The sequence below is a fragment of the Gorilla gorilla genome, chromosome 3, assembly GCF_029281585.2.
Source record: "Gorilla gorilla gorilla isolate KB3781 chromosome 3, NHGRI_mGorGor1-v2.1_pri, whole genome shotgun sequence".
NCBI lineage: Eukaryota > Metazoa > Chordata > Mammalia > Primates > Hominidae > Gorilla > Gorilla gorilla.
This window is the reverse complement of record NC_073227.2, coordinates 12038292-12057245: the sequence shown is the minus strand read 5'-3', so window position 1 is coordinate 12057245 and position 18954 is coordinate 12038292. Positions and strand designations below refer to the sequence as shown.

Here is an 18954-nt window from a genome sequence, read left to right as displayed (position 1 = left end):
CTCACTGCAACCTCCAACTCCCAGGTTCAAGTGATTTTCCCACCTCAGCCTCTGGAGTAGCTGGGATTACAGGCACCTGCCACCACACCTGCCTAATTTTTGTATTTTTAGTAGAGATAGGGTTTCACCATGTTGACCAGGCTGCTCTCGAACTCCTGACCTCAGGTGATCCTCCCACCTCTGCCTCCCAAAGTGCTGGGATTACAGGCATGAGCCACTGTGCCTGGCCACATTCTTAATCATTTTTAAAAGTCAAAAGGAGTTTCAAATGCTCCAGGTGGCCCCCAGAGGCTGGGCGAAGAGGCAGATATGGTCCTTGGACTGGACCCAGCTGGAGAGAGCAGGTAAGGGGGGAAAAAGGGGGCACCTCCAAAAGCTTCCATTCACCCTCAAGGCCCAGCTCAAATGTCCCCCTGCGCCTCCAAAGCCCTCCCTTCCTAGGCTCTGGGTGGGCTCACCCTCTCTGGGGCCCACCACCGTCTGTGCTGCAAGCCGAGCCTGTCCCAGGGCGAGTGGCCCTCTCTGCATTACTCTGCACCACGCACAGTCCGTCCCCGAAGGCGGGGCCCAGTCACTTGCCCGTGTGTGAGGCTGGAGCCCGCAGCCCTGAGCTGTCCACAGACCATCGCCTGCCATGTGCCAAGTGCGCTCGAGCCAAGCTCCAGGAGTCCACACTACAGGCCCGTGACCAACAGAGATGGGGAATTGGGCCACACTGGGGACCTGGGGGTTGCTGTCACCAAGCCACCTCCTGTCCCATTCTGAACAGGCAGCTGTCCACAGACCTCCGCCCCCCAGGCACCAAGACCAGCCAGGCCTGTCTCCACCGACCCCCACCAGGGCCCCCGTGATGCACACCCATGCCCAGCGTCTCAGGATGAGTGAGGCGCAGCCATCGCCTTGGGCCAGGGTCACCCTTTCTGCTCTCTGCAGAGCTGGCTGTGGTGGGGCCAAGTGAGGCGATTCTGGGGATCGGGGGCCAGGCTAGGACCTGTCCCTGGGGAAGGAGGGAATGTGAATTTCCTACACCCAAGAACTTCCAGGGCCTTCCCACAACTCCAGCCCAGCTGTGACCTCCAGACTGAATGTGACGACACCCACAGACTTATTGGGATTCAGATTCTGGATATTTCTCCGTCCCAGTGGCCCCGGTTGTCGGCCAAGTGGTGGCCCACAAAATGTGTTCACATACCAGGGCCTGTGAACAGGAGCCTCTGCGGATGGAATTGATGGTCTCGGGATGGGGTCACCCTGGGTCATCCAGGTGGGCCCTAAGTCCACAGACTGCAAGACTGAAGAGGAGGCCCACGCAGGAGCCAGCAGGCGCAGGGACTGGAGTGGCACAGCCACGAGCCGAGACCGCCAGGGCCACTAGCGGCTGGAAGGGGCAGGAAGGACCTTCCCATGGGTCCTCCCCAAGAGCTTTTGGAAAAAGCCAACCCTGAGGACCCCTTGATTTGGGACTTCTGGCCTCCAGGCTGCAGAAGGAACCCGTTCTGGACACTTGGCCCTCTCTTGGGGGTCATCTGCTACAGAAGCCCCAGGAAGCTGATGCCGCTGCCCCTGGACCACCCGAGTTGCCGGCTCCCTCCCGCCGGAGGCCCCAGGCTGCCCACACGTGCCACAGACGCCCCGTCCCTCCAGCCACACGGCCTGCACTCAGTGCTGCGTTGAGAACACCATCGCGTGGCGGAGTCTAAGACCCAGCCTAAACCACCCAGGGTGGTGGCCACGCCTGTCTCCAGGAGGATACAGCCCAGCAGGGCCTGCTGGGGACAGGGATGGGTGGCTCGGCCAAGCCTTCCAGCCTGGCCTCCAGAACCCACCTGCCCTACGGGGTGTGCAGCCATCGGTGACCGAATTCCCAGAGCCCTTCCTCTCTCAGGCCAGGGTACCACCGGGGACGAGAACATTCAGCACTGAGCTGCAAAGGCGGGTTCTGTGGGGCCAGCCCCCGTTTGCAGGTTCTGTGGGGCGAGCCCGGTTTGCAAGTTTGCGGGTTCTGTGGGGCCAGCCCCTGTTTGCAGGTTCTGTGGGGCCAGCCCGGTTTGCAGGTTTGCGGGTTCTGTGGGGCCAGCCCGGTTTGCAGGTTTGCAGGTTCTGTGGGGCCAGCCCCCATTTGCAGGTTCTGTGGGGCCAGCCCGGTTTGCAGGTTTGCGGGTGGGGCTGCTGTAACAGCTTGCCCCGGAGAGGCAGCAGCGACACAGACGGCCCCACAAGAGTGCCCCCGGCTTTTGAGCAGCCCAGGAAAACGGCACAGTAGCCTCGCCCTGGGGAGAAGCACAGCCCCAGGTGTGGGATTGTTTACCAGCGGAAAAGGGGCCACCCACACCTCGGCAGGGATGTGAACCTCCACGGCCTCAGAGGAAAAACATCCAGTGTCCCCATTCCATTATGGCCCAGACAAAATAAGCAGGTCTCCAAGGAAACGGGTCCTCCTGCTGTGCCCCGGCTTAGAGGGTGAGCACGCGGCGCCACCCCGGCCGGCTGCCTGCCCGTGCCAAGGAATTCCACAGACAGAAAGGAAGGTATGGGTCCCCCTCCTCCAGGCACCCCCAAACCTAGCACACAGCAGACAGGACAGGCTGCCCGTGCCAGGACAACTACAGCCTGCAGCTCTGGCTTCCCACACGACAAAGGACAGGGACGCTGGGCCCACCCACTGTGCCCAGCCACCGCCAACCCACTCCCCAGTGGCTCCCGAAGCCCCAGTACTGAACCTCTGGCCTGCCGCAGGGAGGGCCTGGGGGCAGATGGGACCCCGACAGGTGTCCTAGCTCTCCCGGGAACCACCCCCCACCCCACCCCCCCACACCAGCTCACAGCTGGCGTAGGCAGCGGCCCTGCCCATCCATACTGGCTCTCCAATCCCAGAGGGGCCAAGGCCCTTTGGACTCTGGCTATGGCCCCTGCCAGCCCCAAGGGCCGAGACTCCGGGCCAGCTCTGCCCTACGTGCCCGTGCCTCCTGCAGCTGGCTGTGTACGCACCCAGTCCGTGGAGCCTAAGCCTCACTGCCCTGTTCCCCTTTCAAGGGTTAGATGTCATCTCCTCAAAGGCCCCAGCAGGGCTGGCTGCTGCCACAAGGCCCACTGGGTTTGCTCCCAGCGCCCAGCGCAGAAGGTGGCAGAACGTGGCACCCAGACGGGCTTGCTCCCGTGCCCCAGCTGGCCTTTGCAGGATGAGGTCCCAGGCGGCCAGTGTGGCCCGTGTCCTTGCCTGCGTTTCCTCCACCCAGACACATCCAGGCTCCACCAGAGCCCCCACCAGTGTGAGCCAAGTGCAGTCCCTCAGTCCTCTCAGCCCCAAACCAGGCCCACAGGAGGTCCCTCTGCCCGCCTTTAGCCCGGCCAATGAGCAGCTGCCCCTCCAGAGAGAAGAGAGGAGGCGTCACACCCTCCGCGGGGACTGCAGGTCCACAGGGCAACCTGGCGCATCTGCACCCAACATGGAAGAAAGTGGAGGGGGTTGCTGGGACAACCTGCTCCTGCAGCAGCCCCGGCGGGCACCTCAGACTCTCTGGGGAGGGCCGGGTGCCTTCCTGCTCCCATTTCCCTCACTCCCCTGGCTGAGGACAGCTCTCAGGCCTTCACAGGCCCAGAGGACTCAGGCCATCCCCATCCATGGCCTGGCCACCTCACTGGGGACATTAGGGCCGCTCTGGGCGGCCCACAGGCCGGGTGGCTGGCATGTCCACCAGGAATTCTTGGTCCAGGAATGTGTTTCTGCGGTGCTTATGCGGGAGCTCACACTCCCCACTGCTAAATGCGTTTGTTCTTTGTTTTTTCCTTTCCATGAAATCTGGATATGAGCGGCTCTGAGGCTATGTGGCCTCAGGCCCCGCCTCGCATCCCTGAACTCTCTCCCTCCAGTGAGGAAGAGCAGAGGTAGCCAAGGCCCAGCCTCGACACTCCACCCTGAGGTTCCTGCGGGCAGAGGACCTCGGACATCGAGCGTGGGGAGACTCCGTCCACCTGCCGGCGCATTCTGGAAATGCCAGCAGGCCAGCCTGCAAGTGGGGTCGGCCGGCCCGAAGCCAGCAGTTCTCGGGGGAAGTAGGGGGTGCTGCTGCTGCCCAGTGACCCCACACATCCGTACTTACAGTACCCACACCTGGTCCCGCCTTCAAAGATGAATCCGCTTGGCACGGCCCCGTAGCGCCGGAGGTCGGACAGCTTCCACTGCCCCGTGACAGCCGGGGGGATGTCCCTGGCCAAGACGAGGACATCATTGCAGAGGTGCAGGGTAGCCGGGCCGCTCTCCAACTTGGTGCCTGGAGCCACTGTCACATGGAACCTATGCACTGCGGGCAGGCGGGGCGAGAGGGCATCACGGGTGGGCAGGGTGAGAGGACATCATGGGCGGGTGGGGTGAGAGGGCATCACGGTCAGGCTGGGCGAGAGGGCATCATGGGCAGGTGGGGCGAGAGGGCATCATGGGCAGGTGGGGCGAGAGGGCATCATGGGCAGGTGGGGCGAGAGGGCATCATGAGAGGAGGCAACAGGGGCCACTGTGGACAGGTGGGGTGAGAAGGCATCTTGGGAGGAGGCAGCAGGGGCAGGGGCCAGGCTGGGGCAGGTGGGGGCAGCCGCCCAGGTGTCAGCCGGGGAGGCAGCGACGGCAGGATGAGCAAATGGCACTCCTCACAGCCACGAGGGGGACTGGTGGCTGCACTTCTCTCCTTGCCATCCTCCCAGGAACTATCTTTGTTCAGGGGCAAGGAAGTCTCAGAGGGGCCTGACCTCGGACCTCCACCTCCCTCCCCTCCACCACGGAGGTGCTAGGGAGGACAGGGCAGCTGAGTGCCCTGGCTGGGCTCCCACCCCCAGCACCTCCTCTCCAGGAAGGCTCTCTCTCCACAGCTGTGTGGCTCCATCACAGAAGGGGAAACTGAGGCTCAGGGACCCCCCCGCCCCCAGCCTCCAGTTCGGGTGTGGAGAGTCTGGAGTTTGCATCGAGGCCCCAGCCTGGCCACGGGAACCTCAGGGCACCACCGGCCCTCTCTCCATCCAGGTGGCCATTCACCCGAACCCTGAGCACCCCCATGGTCCTGTCCACTGGCTCTGCCCAGGCCCCTGCCCCTGAAAGCCTCAGAGACGACAGTGGTCCTGAATGCTGTCCCCGCGTCCCCTGTCTTCCCAGGTCAGCACGCCAGGCAGACAGCAGCCTCCCCACCAGGGGCCCCACCTGCTCCATCTCCAACCCCCAGAGCCAAAGGGACCCCTGTTCCTATCCCACCTCCCCCTTCTCTGCCTCCTCCACCTGCTCCAAGCTGTGGCCTCAGGCGCATCCTTGTCAGGCCACATTCTATCAAGATGAAACTGCCTGGGCGGTGCCCAGCAGCCTCTGTGCCATGGCCCTGCGCCAGCGGATGAAGGAAGCAGACCCATGCCGCTGAGCCAGGCTGGAGGGAACCCCCAACGGGAGAACTTTCTGGAAAGATGCAGTTCTTCCCTCCTAATGTCTCCTTCCCCTGCGCCCTCCTGCAGAGCCAGCCGCACCTCCGCCCACTAAGCTCCCAGCTTCTCCTTCCCCACTCAATGGAGCAGGAGGGGCTGCTGCCTTGGGGCCAAGACTGGGGGAGCGGGACACTCACCCCCAAGGCCAAAGAACTCAGCCATCAAGGGCCAGGATATTTTAATCAGTATTTTAAAAAGTAAAGTTATGCAGAGTCCATGCTGATCAAAATAGCAAGTTTTTTTGTGTTTGTTTTTTTGAGACAGGGTCTCACTCTGTCGCCCAGGCTGGAGGGCAGTGGCACAACCTCAGGTCACCGCAACTTCCACCTCCCAGCTCTTTTTTTTTTTTTGAGATGGAGTCTTACTCTGTTGCCCAGGCTGGAGTGCAATGACGTGATCTCAGCTCATTGCAACCTCTGCCTCCCATGTTCAAGCGATTCTCTTGTCTCAGCCTCCTGAGTAGCTGGGATTACATGTGCCCACCACCACACCAGGCTAATTTTTCTATTTTTAGTAGAGACGGGGTTTCACTATGTTGGCCAGGCTGGTCTTGACCTCCTGACCTCAGGTGATCTGCCCGCCTTGGCCTCCCAAAGCACAAGGTTTACAGGCATGAGCCACTGCACCTGGCCATCATTTTTGTATTTTTAGTAGAGACGAGGTTTCGCCACGTTGCCCAGGGTGGTCTGGTCTCTATCTCCTGGGCTCAGGTGATCCACCCACCTCAGCCACCCGAAGTACTGGAATTACAGGTATGAGCCACCGCGCCCAGCCTAAAATAGCAAGTTTTTAAAGTGAGGGCAGCTGGGGTTGCTGGGATTATTGGGTGGGTGCCAGGGTAGCACCAGGACTCAACTCAGTGGACATTCTACTGTTTTGCTCATTATGGGGTTTTGGCACTGATTTTGGTTTCTTAGGAGATGCAGGATTATGCTTGCTCTGCCGCTGAGTGCCCAGGGTCCCATCACCACCCACCTCTGCTCACAGCCCCAGGGCAGCTCAGCCCCCAGAGGCCCCCAGGCACCCATTCGAAGCCCCTGCAGGGCTGGGACTGACATTCCACCTCTTCCAGGGCCGGTTCCGCAGGGGAGCACTCCCTTCCCCTCCCTCTCCCCTCCCTCTATTCCCTCCCTCCCTCCCATCCTGTTTTGGGGGGAAGCTGGGGTGGGACCGCCCAGCCTGGGGCTCTCCTTCCTACCCAGGCTCTGGGCTCCACTGTCCAGTGTAGGAAGCAAAGGGCAGGGCTTTGGGAAGCCACGTCCCTCCAAAGGCCACCAGCTTGGGTTAAAGGCTCCAGTTGTAACTAACGGTCAGGCTAGGGAGCTCTAAAGACACCATAGCCCAGCAGACTCCCCCTCCCAAACCCTCGTGGGCACCCCCAGGCTAGAGCTCAGTCCACCCTAAGGCACCCATGAATGTCCCATCTTCCTGCACGGTTCCCTGGAGCCGCTCCCACCTCCGCAGCCCACGTTGGTGAGGGGCCCCGGCACACCTGAACAGGGAGCCCCCGCCCAGCCCCGGCCCCCGTCACTCACCCTCGCCGAGCGCATAGCGGATCCGGGCATCCCACGCACACATGGCCTCGTGGCTGTCAAAGCCTAGCATGATGGCCTGGGACAGGCAGACAATGGCCAGCGTGTGGGCCAGGCCCTCGTAGGGCAGGCCGGGCTCCAGCCCGCAGATGTCCTCTAGCGTCAGGCTGCTGCGCTCCCGCAGGCCCTTGGTACGCTCCGACTTGTCCTTGTAGACCAGCATCAGCAGGCAGTCTGCAAGGAGCGCGGCCATCAGGGACGCCAGCCAACACCGCCTGCCCACACCCTTGGCGTCCCCGGGGAGGCCGTGACAGTGCAGAGACCCAGGCTGGGGTCATGACCTCAAGCCAGCCACTCAGCCATGCCAAGGCTTCGACTCCCGGCATACAAAATGGGGTGATCCCCTCCCCTTGCAAGACCCACGGGCTGCAAGAGCAGAAATGAACTCAGAATATTCATGTCTGTGCCCGGCCCCCGACGCTGGCTCCCATGACTCGGTTCTGGACCTTCACCTGCGGATTTGCCCTGTCCCAGGCCCTGGAGCGCCCTGGGCCACACTGAGGGCTGCAGGATCTGTGGTCAGGGGCTTGGGGGCCCAGCGTGGGGCCTGCCCGGTGGCTGTGGCCTCCTGCCCTGGTTCTGCCAGCCCGCTCCTATCCTGCCGCCCTGCCAGCCACACCTGTGCCCACTCCCTGCTGCCTGGAGACCCACCGCCCCTCCTGGTTCCTTTAGTTCTCAGGGTGTGGCTGAGCTTCAGCCCCAGGGAGTAGGGGAGGTCAATGGGCCTTGGGTCCCATCCCCATCCACCTGGCCACTGCCCAGCACAGCAGGCCCTAGTCTCTTCCTCGGCTGCTGGGGACCTGCCTGCGTTCTGCCTCCCGGACCCTCCAGGGCAACTCGGTTCCCCGTCCCCACCCCCACCTTCCCATTTTCCAACATCACTGTCACCACAAGCAACCGGCTGGTGCCGTCCACTCCACCAGGTGCAGCTCAAACCTGGCACAGCACAGTCCCTGTGTGGCCTTGGGTGAACCACCTGGCCCAGGGACACTCCTGTGAATGGAGGGGGCAGCAGTCTGCCTGAGAGAGCAGAGAGGATGGCGCAGGAAGACTCCCGGCCCTCCTGGCACAGCTCCAGGCTTGACGACCAGGCCTCCTCCCACCTAGGCCCCGGCAGCTGGGCTCCAGGATACCCGGCTTCGGCGAGGGTGTAGGTTTTGGGACCTCATACAAACACCCCAAATCCCTGTGAGCATGCAGGAGGGGATGGGGGAGAATGTCCCCGAAGAGGATTGCAGAATGACATGTCATCTGAAGCTCTGAAAAGCAGGTGCTCACTCTTCACACAGGCCCTGCAAAGCCACGTGAGAACCAAAATCCCAAATGAATTTGACGCAGACACTCATTTTTGCAATGGAGTCCAGAGCAGACATGGTGCTCAGCTTCCCTCCCCAGCCGTGCCCACCTCCCCGGGCCACATGGCCACAGCCCACAGAGCCAGGGTGTCTGTGTGACCACAGGGGCCAGCGGTCAGCAAGCTTCCTCCGCAAGGGGCCAGAGGGCAAGCATGCAGCTTTCAGGGCCACACAGGCTCTGCAGCCACTGCTCAGCACCGCCACCCTTGCTGCGTGAAAGCAGCCTCAGACCATGTGTAGACCCACAGGCGCAGCTGCATGCCGGGAAACTTGATTCACAAAAGCAAGGCGCGGTGTGGGCGCGGCGACAGGGCGTTCACTTCCCATTGCAGGATCTGTCCGCAGTGTCTGAAACGTTTACAGCTAGAAAAAAGCTAGGCATTCCCAATTTGAGAAAGAAACCCCCTCATTCCCGCACCTACAGAACTCCACCTGCCCAGCTGAGGCTTTCCAGACAATCTCCTGGCCCCCTCTGGAAACTCCAAGGCAGGAAGCAGGACGCCCGGCCCCGAGAGAGAAATCAAACACAGCGGCGTAATCGGAATTCACCGTAACAGCAATGTCCCCCAAATGCAATGTCCCCCAAATGCAATGTCCCCCAAATGCGTCACCAGAGCACCCAAGAAATGACGGTGTGTGGGAACAGCATGAACACGGGTGTCTCCGCACAGGACGGGGGCCCCAGGGCCGCTTGAGCCGGAGGACAGCCCACAGTCTCCACCCTCTGCAGTTGAAGTGTGTTGTGAGATCGCTGCAGGGGCCCGGGCCACCTCTGCCTCGGGGGACCCTAAAAAGCTGAGCCACACCCATGTGGAAACTTCCACTGAGGATAATCACGCACCACACAGACCACCCCTTCACTCCATTCCCCTAAGGGGCAAGGCCCCTGGGAATCCCTGCTCTGACCTCCCAGCTGCATGGCCTTGGGATCTTGGCCTCAGTTTCCTCATCTGTGACCTGGGGACAGTGGCACCCCCACCTGCAGCAATGCCGTAAGGACCATCTGCAGGAAGGTGTGGAGGCCCTGTGTGCAGTAAGCACTCAGTACATGCTTGCATATTCAGGTACACATCTGTCTGCATTACCAGCTGTAAGGCCAGACCGGCTTCCCTGCAATCTGGCTGCCCATGCACAGAGGGACCAGGTGACCCATGGCTCACCCTCAGTGCTCAGCAAGGGGCACACACTGGCCAACCATCCGCCGCCTTCCACCTCGAGGACCTCAGCTTTCTCGGAGCCTTGGTGGGCTGATCACCCAGAAGCCAGGCAGGGACCTTTCCTCCCCTGTGGCTCTGCTCTGTGGTGGTGGCACCTTGGCCACACCCTGGCAGACAGCTCCGGCACCTGATGACAACCAGTTCTTTCCATTGCCCCCAAGCAGCACCTCCTTTGTTCAACAAGTTACACTCCCAATACTACAGTCAGGACTGGGGTCAGGAGCTTGCCTGTAAAGAGCCCGACGTCACCCTTTTGGCTTGATTGAGCTTTAAGTCTCCTTTACCATACTTAGCTGGAAAGCAGCCACAGATGACACATGTGGGAATGGCTGCGAGCCAATAAAACTTTATTTACAAAAACAGGTTCCGGCAGGATTTGGCCCAGAGACCACAGTGAGCCGACTCCTGGCCAAGAGTTGAATTTGCCACGACGGCTTCTCACACCTTCCACAAGCCAGCCGGCCCCAGCCTAGACCTCTACCCCTGCAAGGCTGGTGGTGGCACGCATGCTGAACCCACGCTCGACCCTCAGACCTTTTTCTGATTCACGGACGCCACCCCTCGGCCTGTCTGATTTTTCTGGACTCTGTCTACAAATGCAGACTCACACCCTGCACCTTGGGAACGCCTGAGAATCCAGGAGCACTTACGTGCAGGGGCTGAGCGTGGCCCCCAGCAAGACGTGTCCACTCCCGACCCCAGAACCTGTATGTCCTTATTTGGGAACAGGGTTTCTGCATATGTAATCGAGTTCACGATCCTGGATTATCTGAACGCAGCGGCAAGTGTCCTTGTAAGGGGCAGAACAGGAGGCGCAGACACAGGGAAGTTCACCTGAGTGGGGACGGAGGCAGGGACTGGAGCGCTGAGGCCACAGCCAAGGGACACCTGTGTCTAGCAGGGGCTGGGAGAGGCAGGAAGGAGCCCCTCTGGGAAGCCTGGAGGGAGCGTGGCCCTACGGCCCCCTCGACTGCAGAGCTCTAACTCCCAGGACTCAGTGGGTGAATTCTCGTTGTTTGAAGGCCCAGCTGTGGTGCTTTCTTCTGTCGGCCACAGGAAACTGACGACCACCCAAACCACCGATTTCATTTTCAAACATGAACAGAAGCGGAGAGGTCAGAGCTGGGGGCTGGCTCGCCCTTCCTGCCTGGCGGAAGCTTCTCTGGCAGCTGACGCCCACCCCCTCACCCTCAGGCCGCCCTCTCCTCATCACCGACAATTAATCGATCCTGTTTTTAAAGTGCATCTCTCGGGGAGTGCCAGGGGGCAAAGCGCTGCAGGAACTGGTACCAGAGAGATGGAAGCTCCAGGCCCAGGGCTGAGACCAAGCCAGGTCAAGGCCGGGACACCAGAGCCCCAGGACGCAGCGGCTCTCCCTGGGACACAGCACGTGTGCCAGGGAGACACAGGTCTGAGGGACTCAGGAGTGGATGGCCACCGGCCAGCTCCCCGGGCGCCAAGCCCAGAGGGCCCCAGCCACACCCTCCCAGGAGGCCTGGGCACCTGGGGGTCTCTCACCCAGTGGCTGAGGAAGCACCATCGGCCCTGCTCACCCACCCTCCGGCTGGGGGTCTCTTGCCCAGTGGCTGAGGAACCACCATCAGCCCTGCCCACCCACCCTCTGGCTGCTCCGCGCCCTTGGGCATTGGCTGCAACCTGGCCAGGGAAGGCTTTTGCAGAACTTGGAGGGTTCCCGGGGCTCTGGCAGGCAGCACTGGGCTGGGTGGAGGGCACCGGGTCGTGATGGTGAAAGGCGACAAACGAGGAAGAGGAACCAGGAGAGGCCAACCAAGGCACAGAGACCATGTGGAACAAGCAGGCACACACGCACACTCACACACAGACACACACACACATACATGAACACTCACACAGACGCACACACACATGCACACTCACACAGACACGCACACACACACAGATGTTCACACACATACATGCACGCAAACACAGGCACACACATGCACACTCAGGCACACACACTAATACATGCACACACACAGACATGCACACTCATACACATACACAGGCACACATTCATACATGCACACACACATGCATATACAGGCACACGTACACTCATACAGGCACCACACTCATACACGTGCACAAAAGCACACACACTCATACACACACTTATACACACACAGACATGCACACATACACAGGCACACTCACGCACACACACAGAGGCATGCACACTCATACACGCGTGCACACATACACGCACGCACACACACTCCTACATGCATACACAGGCACACACATACATGATCACAGGCACACATACATGCACACACACTCATACACGCACACAGACACAGGCACACATACAGGCATGCACACTCATACACAGACACATACACAGGCACACATACATGCACACACACAGGCATGCACACTCATACACACAGACACATACACAGGAACACACATACATGCACACACAGGCATATACACACATGCACACACAAAGGCACGCACACACCAATACACGCACACTCACAGACAAGCACACACATTCATACATGCTCACACAGGCACACACTTATACACTCACAGTCACACACATACACGCACACACGCACATGCACTCATAAATGCACACAGGCACACTCATACATGCACACACAGGCACACAGACACACTCGTACATGTACATTCACACAGGCACACACACTGCTGCACACCCATGCAGACACCGGCACACACTTGCACACACAGACACATGCACACAGACAAGCATTTGAGCTCTCACACACACTCGCACACACAGGTATTTACACGCATGTGCACACATGCACACACTCCCACAAGTATTCACATGCATGCGCACACACACTTGCACACATACACCCCCACACAGGTATTCGCATGCACGCGCACACACACTTGTGCATACACAACCCCACACACAGGTATTCACATGCACACACACTTGTGCACACACACCCACACACAGGTATTCACATGTACGCACACACACTTGCACACACACAGGTATTCACATGCACACACACTTGTGCACACACAGGTATTCACATGCACGCACACACACTTGCACACACACCCACACACAAGTATTCACATGCACACACACACTTGCACACACACCCACACACAGGTATTCACATGCACACACACACGTGGACACAGACATGTGCTTGCACTCATGCTTGTGCGCGCACACAGAGAAACGTGCACTCATGCACTCAGTGCTGGGGTCTGAATCTGAAATTCCAGGGTTGAAATCTTCACCCCCAAGGCGATGGGTTAGGTGGTGGGGCCTTTGGGATGCGATGAGGTCATCAGGGTGGAGCCTCAAGAATGGGACCAGTACCTGATGAGGGGGCCCCAGGGCGCTTCCTCCCCCTACACCATATAAGGACAGAGAAAGCGCCACCTATGCAGCAGGACATGGTCCTCACGAGACACCCAGGACGCGGATCCTCACCAGACACCCAGGCTGCCTTGATCTTGGACCTCCAGCCCCCAGAACCGTGAGCAGTGACTGGCTGTCGTCTGAGCTACCCAGGCTGTGGCATTCGCTAAGAGCCACCTGAGCTAAGACAGCCACACAAGCCCACACTCACACATTCACTCTTACACACTCACCCAAATGTTCACACTTGCTCACACGTGCACGTGCTCCCACGGTGTGTACAGGTGCACATGTACATCCTCACACACACGCACGTGCACACACGCTCCCCCTGCATTCACCTCCACAGCCACAGGGAAACGAGGAATCCAGGATGAGCCCTGGGACTTGGGTGGGGGAGGGATGCCTGGGGACCCTTCTGGGGTGGGGGCTGGGGTGGGGGGGTCTTCCCTGGACACGTGGGGCTGAGAAGCCCACCAGACACCGGGCGGCAATGCACACAGGCAGTTGGACGCAGGCTTCTGGAGATGTAAAAATAACTGTGGAGTCATGAGCACACGGAAGGCCTTACAGCCAGGGCGGAGAGCCGGGGAGGGCGGGAGGGAAGAAGGAGGAGGGGGAGAAGCCGCAGGGAAGATGGAGCGAGTAGGCGTGGTGACCCAGGGAAGGCAGGGGCGTGTGTGGGCCGGGGACGCAGTGCGGGGGGGGGGGGGGGTCCCCGCCCACACTGAACACGATGGGAGTCCGCAGAAGTGGCTGCGGGACAGCCTTTGGAGGTCACAGTGACCTTGAGGCTGTGCCCTTAGCAACGCAGGTGGTAGCCGCCTGAGGGGACCCTGCTGGGGGTGCAGCAGCCTGGAGCCGCCCCCAGAAGCTGGGCAGGAGCAAGGGGGGCGGCCATCGACCAGGCCGGCCTGCTGATGCCTCCTCGGGCCAGGCCACAGCCAGGACACACGAGACCAAGATCCAGTGCCTAGCCCTGGACCCATTCACAGTCTGGTTCGGGAAGGAAACGCGTGAGGGTGCCCCTGCCCGGCACAGGTGTTGGAGGTGTGGTGCAGGTGGGCCCCCCAGACCACAGACATCACCAAGGGCAGCCCAGGACGAGGCTCCAGATGCCAGGGCCAGGCCCCCGCGCCCACCTCTCCATCGCCCTCAAGAGCCCTGTGAGTAGACGAGGACGCAGGTGGGGAAGGAGCCGTCCCAGGTCACCGCTCCCACATGTGGAGCTGAGAGCTGCACCCCAGCTCTCTGATTCCCTGTCCTGACGCGGGGGCTGAGGGAAGGTCGCCCTGTTCTTGATGTTTCTATGGGGAGAGGATAACTGGCCACCACCCACGCCCGGTCTTCAGCCCGGAGCTGGGATGTCAGCCCCAGTCCGTTGGGGCAGGAGCCAGATGCACAGGAAATCCACCACCAGGAGGCTCTGCTCAGGAAGGGCCGACCCAGTGTCCACCCCCAGCCCCTCATTAGCAGGGGAGCTGTGGAGGGCAGGGCCCCAGGACAGCACTAGCCGTGGGGAAGCTCCGGGGCTCAAGGGGCACCTGCCAGGGGACTCCCGGCTCCTGCACCGTCTCCGTGGGGTCCCTCCTGCAGGCCGGGCTCAGTCCCACCAGGCTGCCTTTGAGGGCGATGCAGAACTGGGAACCCTGCCCTCCGGGAACTCAGCATTAGAACCGAGAGCAGGGATAGGGGAGACTAAGCAAGGGCCCAGCCATCAGCCCCGGGGCAGGCGCGGAACTTCCAGCCAGCTGTGGGGGGCAAGGTTTGGGTTGGTTGGGGGGAACTGGGCTCTGCCCAGCAGTCTGTGTCTTGGGCCAGATCCCTCGAGTTTCTGAGCTTCAGCTTCCCCCCACCATGGTGACTCCAAGACCCTGCCAGCTCCAGGACTCGGGCCCTCCCGGTGGCTTTTCTGAGCTGGATGAAGCCCCCAGGGGCAGCCCCTGTGGGAAGCAGACCCCCTCAAGTGTCTGGCCCGGGGCCACACCCTCCACAGGATGTCAAGAACACTTTCCTCACCACCCCCCGCTGCCGCACCAGGGAGGAAGAAGAGAGGGGCTGGGCCAGGCGCCGCTGGCATGCAGGGCCACCAGCAGTGAGTCCTGGGCCACGACTGGACACAGACCACCCTCCTCCCCCACGGCCCTGCCCAGAGAGGGGACGCAGACACGCATTCCGCAGTGAGGACGCGGTGGAGACCTCGAGGAACGTGGTCCCACTGCAGGGCACCCTGCAGTCCCACACCGAGGCAGACGGCCCGACGTCCACTGGCCATGCCGGGCGCTGCAGCTGAGCAGCCCTTTGATAAAAGGGTTTCCCTTTCATTCGCTAAAGCTTGTCATAACAGAAAGACGTGCTCACGATTGAGAAAAACGCAAGGAGGAGAAAGGAGCCAGTGGAAAAGGTGCACATCGGGGCCCTTCCCAGAAGGAAATCACCACTGGTAACAAAAAGAACCCTGCCTGTCTTACAAGGAAGCAGACGGGACCCTTCCTCTCTCCCTCACACCAGGAGCGCAGGGTCTGTGCTGTCTGCTCCTCCAGGGCTGGGGCCTGCTCCCTCCACGCCGGGCCCATCCACAAGGGAGGTGGTCTCCAGCGCTGAGCGGGAAGGCAGCTGGGTGAAGGCAAAGGGGGCAGCATCCAGGGAGGCTTATGAGGGGCCGGGGGAAGAGGCATCAGGGCCTCTGAGCAGAGAGGAGGTGCCAGGCTGGCCTGGTCAGGGTGGGGAGGTGGGCGTGAGAACTCCGCTCTGTCCCATCCCCTCATCTGACTGACCTCTGGGCAACCCCACAGGGTGTCAGTTCCAACCCTAGGCTGCTGGAGTGACCAACACAGAAAGCAGGTGTCCAAAGCAATGGGTCCCAGGCCAGTGAGTCAGTGGGTGCTAGGGACACCTGGCCGCAAGGCTTGGAATGAACATCCACCCAGAGGGGGCATGGCACCTTCCACTACCCCACATCACCTCCCACGCCAGCCCCACAAGGCTGCAGATCTCAACTGCGCGGGATACGGGATAACCCAGCAGACGCTCGGGAGCCACCATGTTCACCTACAGACTCACAGATTGTCCCACCTGGGGGACCCATTGCAAACTCCTGTCACTCCACTCAGGCACTCACCGGCCAGGGGAGCACACCCTCTTGAGGCTGGCAGGCCCTGCCTCCTGGGACTGTCTGATCCAGAAAGAAAATCCCTCCAAGAGGGACAAAGACCTCTCCCCCAACACTCCTCTTTGGGGGCTGCTGTCCCGGGTGCCTTCCTGGGCTGCGGCCTCTCTGGAGGGTCTGCACCGGCTCCAGCCCAGCACCGTCCACCAAGCATCACCTGCCCCACCACGGCCCCGACCCAGCTACAGCTGACTAAAGCCTGTCATCCGCCCCAGCCTGGCAGGGCCTCTCATTCTGCCCAGACCCCATCCCTTCCTATACCAGGTCCCCTGCAGCCCCGGAGGACAAAGACGCCCTCCCAGGCTCTGCTGGTGCCCCCACAGCTCCAGGCAGGAGGTCTGGGCACGGAGGGCTGAGTGGAGAAGTGACCAGCGTGCAGTCCAGGCCCTGCAAGGGGAGGCGGAGGCAGGCAGGAAGTGCTTTCCTCCAGGACCACCTGAGGCCCTGCAGAGGGGACGCAGGAGGGATCCCTGCCCCACACCCTCCCTGGGAGTCACAGACACCCGTCCTGGAGGGCGCTCTGGCAGCCCCCTGGCGTACAGCCCCCCATGCACGCAAGCCGAGCATCCCACCCAGACCCGGGCCTGGCCGGCTCCGCCGCACCTGTCCTCTGGAGCAGCTGCAGGCGCGGCTCAGCCCTCCCTACAGGCCCAGCGCTGCAGGCGGCCTGGGCTGCCAGACCTGGGGGCTCCGTGCCGACCCTCCCCAAGTTGGGGTGCTGGCTCAGGGCGGGGACTGTGGGGAACCCCTGCCTCCTCCCAGAGGACTGTTCCCCCAGCAATGTAGCAGTCACTCTGCCCTGCCCCACCGCAGCCCAGCCTCTCCTCTGCCTGGGAGGGGTCCAGGGTCAGCGCTAACCCACGCAGCACCCCTGGAGGCTGGGTTCGGGGGCCCTGCTCTGAGCGTTTCCACAAGCACAGCTCAACCCTCAGGCATGTGGGGCTTTGCTTCTGGGGGGCCCCTTGCTGCTCTGCTGGGGTGCTCATGGCCTGCGTCCCCTCCGCCTACAGGGCCACCAGGCAGCCCCCTCGGGCCTCAGTCTGCCCTGCTGGAAAGAGGGTTCTTCCGTCCAGGGCCCCCACCTGCGCTCCCAGGGGCGCCGTGGGGTCCGGGTCCACGCGGGGCTCTCGGGTTTCCCGGCGGGGTGACAGCGGCGGCGATTTTGGGCAAACTGGCATTACTGCCCCGGGCCTCGGTAACCCGTGTCGCTAGGCCCCCCGCGCCCACCGTCCCCCGCCCGCCCCGCTCACCTGCCACGGGCGACGGCTTGCGCAGCACCAGCCACCTACTCTTCCACTGCGGGGACAGGGGGGAGCGTGAGCCGCCGCCCGCGCCCGCGTCCCCCCCCGCGCCCCCGACGCGCCCCGACCTTCTTGCCGTCCCGCAGCTTGACCTGGCCCTCCACCAGCGCCGCCTCGGTCATCTTCTGTCATGGTTCCGCGCCGCCGCGCTCGCCCCGGCGCCCCAGCCCAGGGTCACTTTCAAAATAGCTCCCAGGGCCCTGGGCTGGGCCAGGAGGGCGGGCCCGCGGGCAGGGCGGCGACACCGGCGACTCCAGGGCCGGCGCGGGCGGGGCTCCTTCTCCTGTGGGCGGCTCCCCCACCCCCACGGGCCCCTCTGGCCCCACCGTCCCGCTGCGGCCACTGGAGCCGCCCGCCCTCTGGAGCAAGCGCACCATCTGGGCTCAGACGCTCAGACCAGCGCCTGGGGCGGGGGGTCGGGCGGGGACTTCTTTTTCAAAAAGCAGAGAAAACCACCCAGCAGACATCGGCCCCGCTCTGGGCACTGCTCCCAACTTTAAAGTTGCTCTTCAAACAATCCGGCTTCCCAGACTGGCATCTGCCCCTCCCACCACCCCAGGGGTCACCAGACACCCCGACAACAGACTGGCCACGGGCAGCCCAGGCCCAGGATGCTCTCACATCCCCAGGCTTCCCCCACACTGAGGTGACCCCTCCCCAGGCAGGCAGTAGGGGTCGAGGAGCCCCTGGCAGCCTCTGTCTCTTTCTCCATTTCTGTTCCCATTAAAAGCCTGCAGGGACCCCAGTGCAGGTGGGCGGGTCCAGGACCCACATTGCCGCCTCAGGTCCCCAGGTCTCCACCTCTTCTGCCCCCATCCCAGGCAAGAGCAGGCCCTGGTTAGGCCAGCCGGCTCCGATGGGCAGAGGAGCTGCCTGCTTTGTAAAGGACCTGCCAGCAGCCCTCCCAGCTGGTGGACTTTGCGTTTCTGGACTCCCCCTCCTTGACCCTGTGGCTCCAGTCCAGCTGTCCCCAAGCTCTGGCCTGGGCATTAGATGTCACACCCAGGTTCTTTTGCAGAGAGGCCATGTGCTTTGGGGAACCTGGCAGGTCTGTGCCTTGGGTGTCAGCCCCATCCGAGAGACGGCCTCCACCACCCTGGGGTTGGGGACACCCAGCAGATACGGGAACAGCAGTGGGGAGGGGCGATGGCACCCTAGAAGATAAGCACCTGGACAAACAGCAAAGCTCCGTCCACATGCCCTACCCTAGACCCCATCCTCACGGGGCTGACGGTTCTCGGGGGAGAAGAAGGAAGGGGTAGACAGTGTCCCGTTAGGGAGGAGACGTCTTCATTTCATCCCATCCAGACCCTAGGCTGGGCTCTGTCTGCCTCGTACTGAGGAGGAAATGGAATCAAGGCAGCGTGAGGCCTCACAGCCAGGACTGAGCCACATCGGCTGACCTCAGAGCAGGGCTCAGAGGCATCGGGAGCCCTGGGCGCCCCTCCCCACTGCCCCTGTGATCCAAGAGACAGGTCTCC

At 61.9% G+C, this 18954-nt stretch overlaps 1 protein-coding gene across 3 annotated transcripts in view; it reads right to left on the bottom strand.

The window, feature by feature from the left end:
• Nucleotides 1–17717, bottom strand: part of DOK7 (docking protein 7) — a 40748-nt gene extending 23031 nt beyond the window's left edge. Inside the window, exons 1-4 of one of the 3 annotated variants that reach the window (XM_031006585.3) lie at nt 17542–17717; nt 17423–17468; nt 6993–7223; nt 4101–4301 (exon numbers count right to left, since the gene is read on the bottom strand). In XM_031006585.3, the coding sequence (XP_030862445.3) occupies nt 4101–4301; nt 6993–7223; nt 17423–17468; nt 17542–17595 (532 nt within the window). In that variant the 5' untranslated portion in view covers nt 17596–17717. Of the gene's footprint in view, nt 1–4100; nt 4302–6992; nt 7224–17422; nt 17469–17541 lie in introns of those variants that run through there. The other 2 variants (XM_031006588.2, XM_031006587.3) reach the window with 2 other exon arrangements.
• Between the last annotated feature and the right edge of the window lie 1237 nt (nt 17718–18954).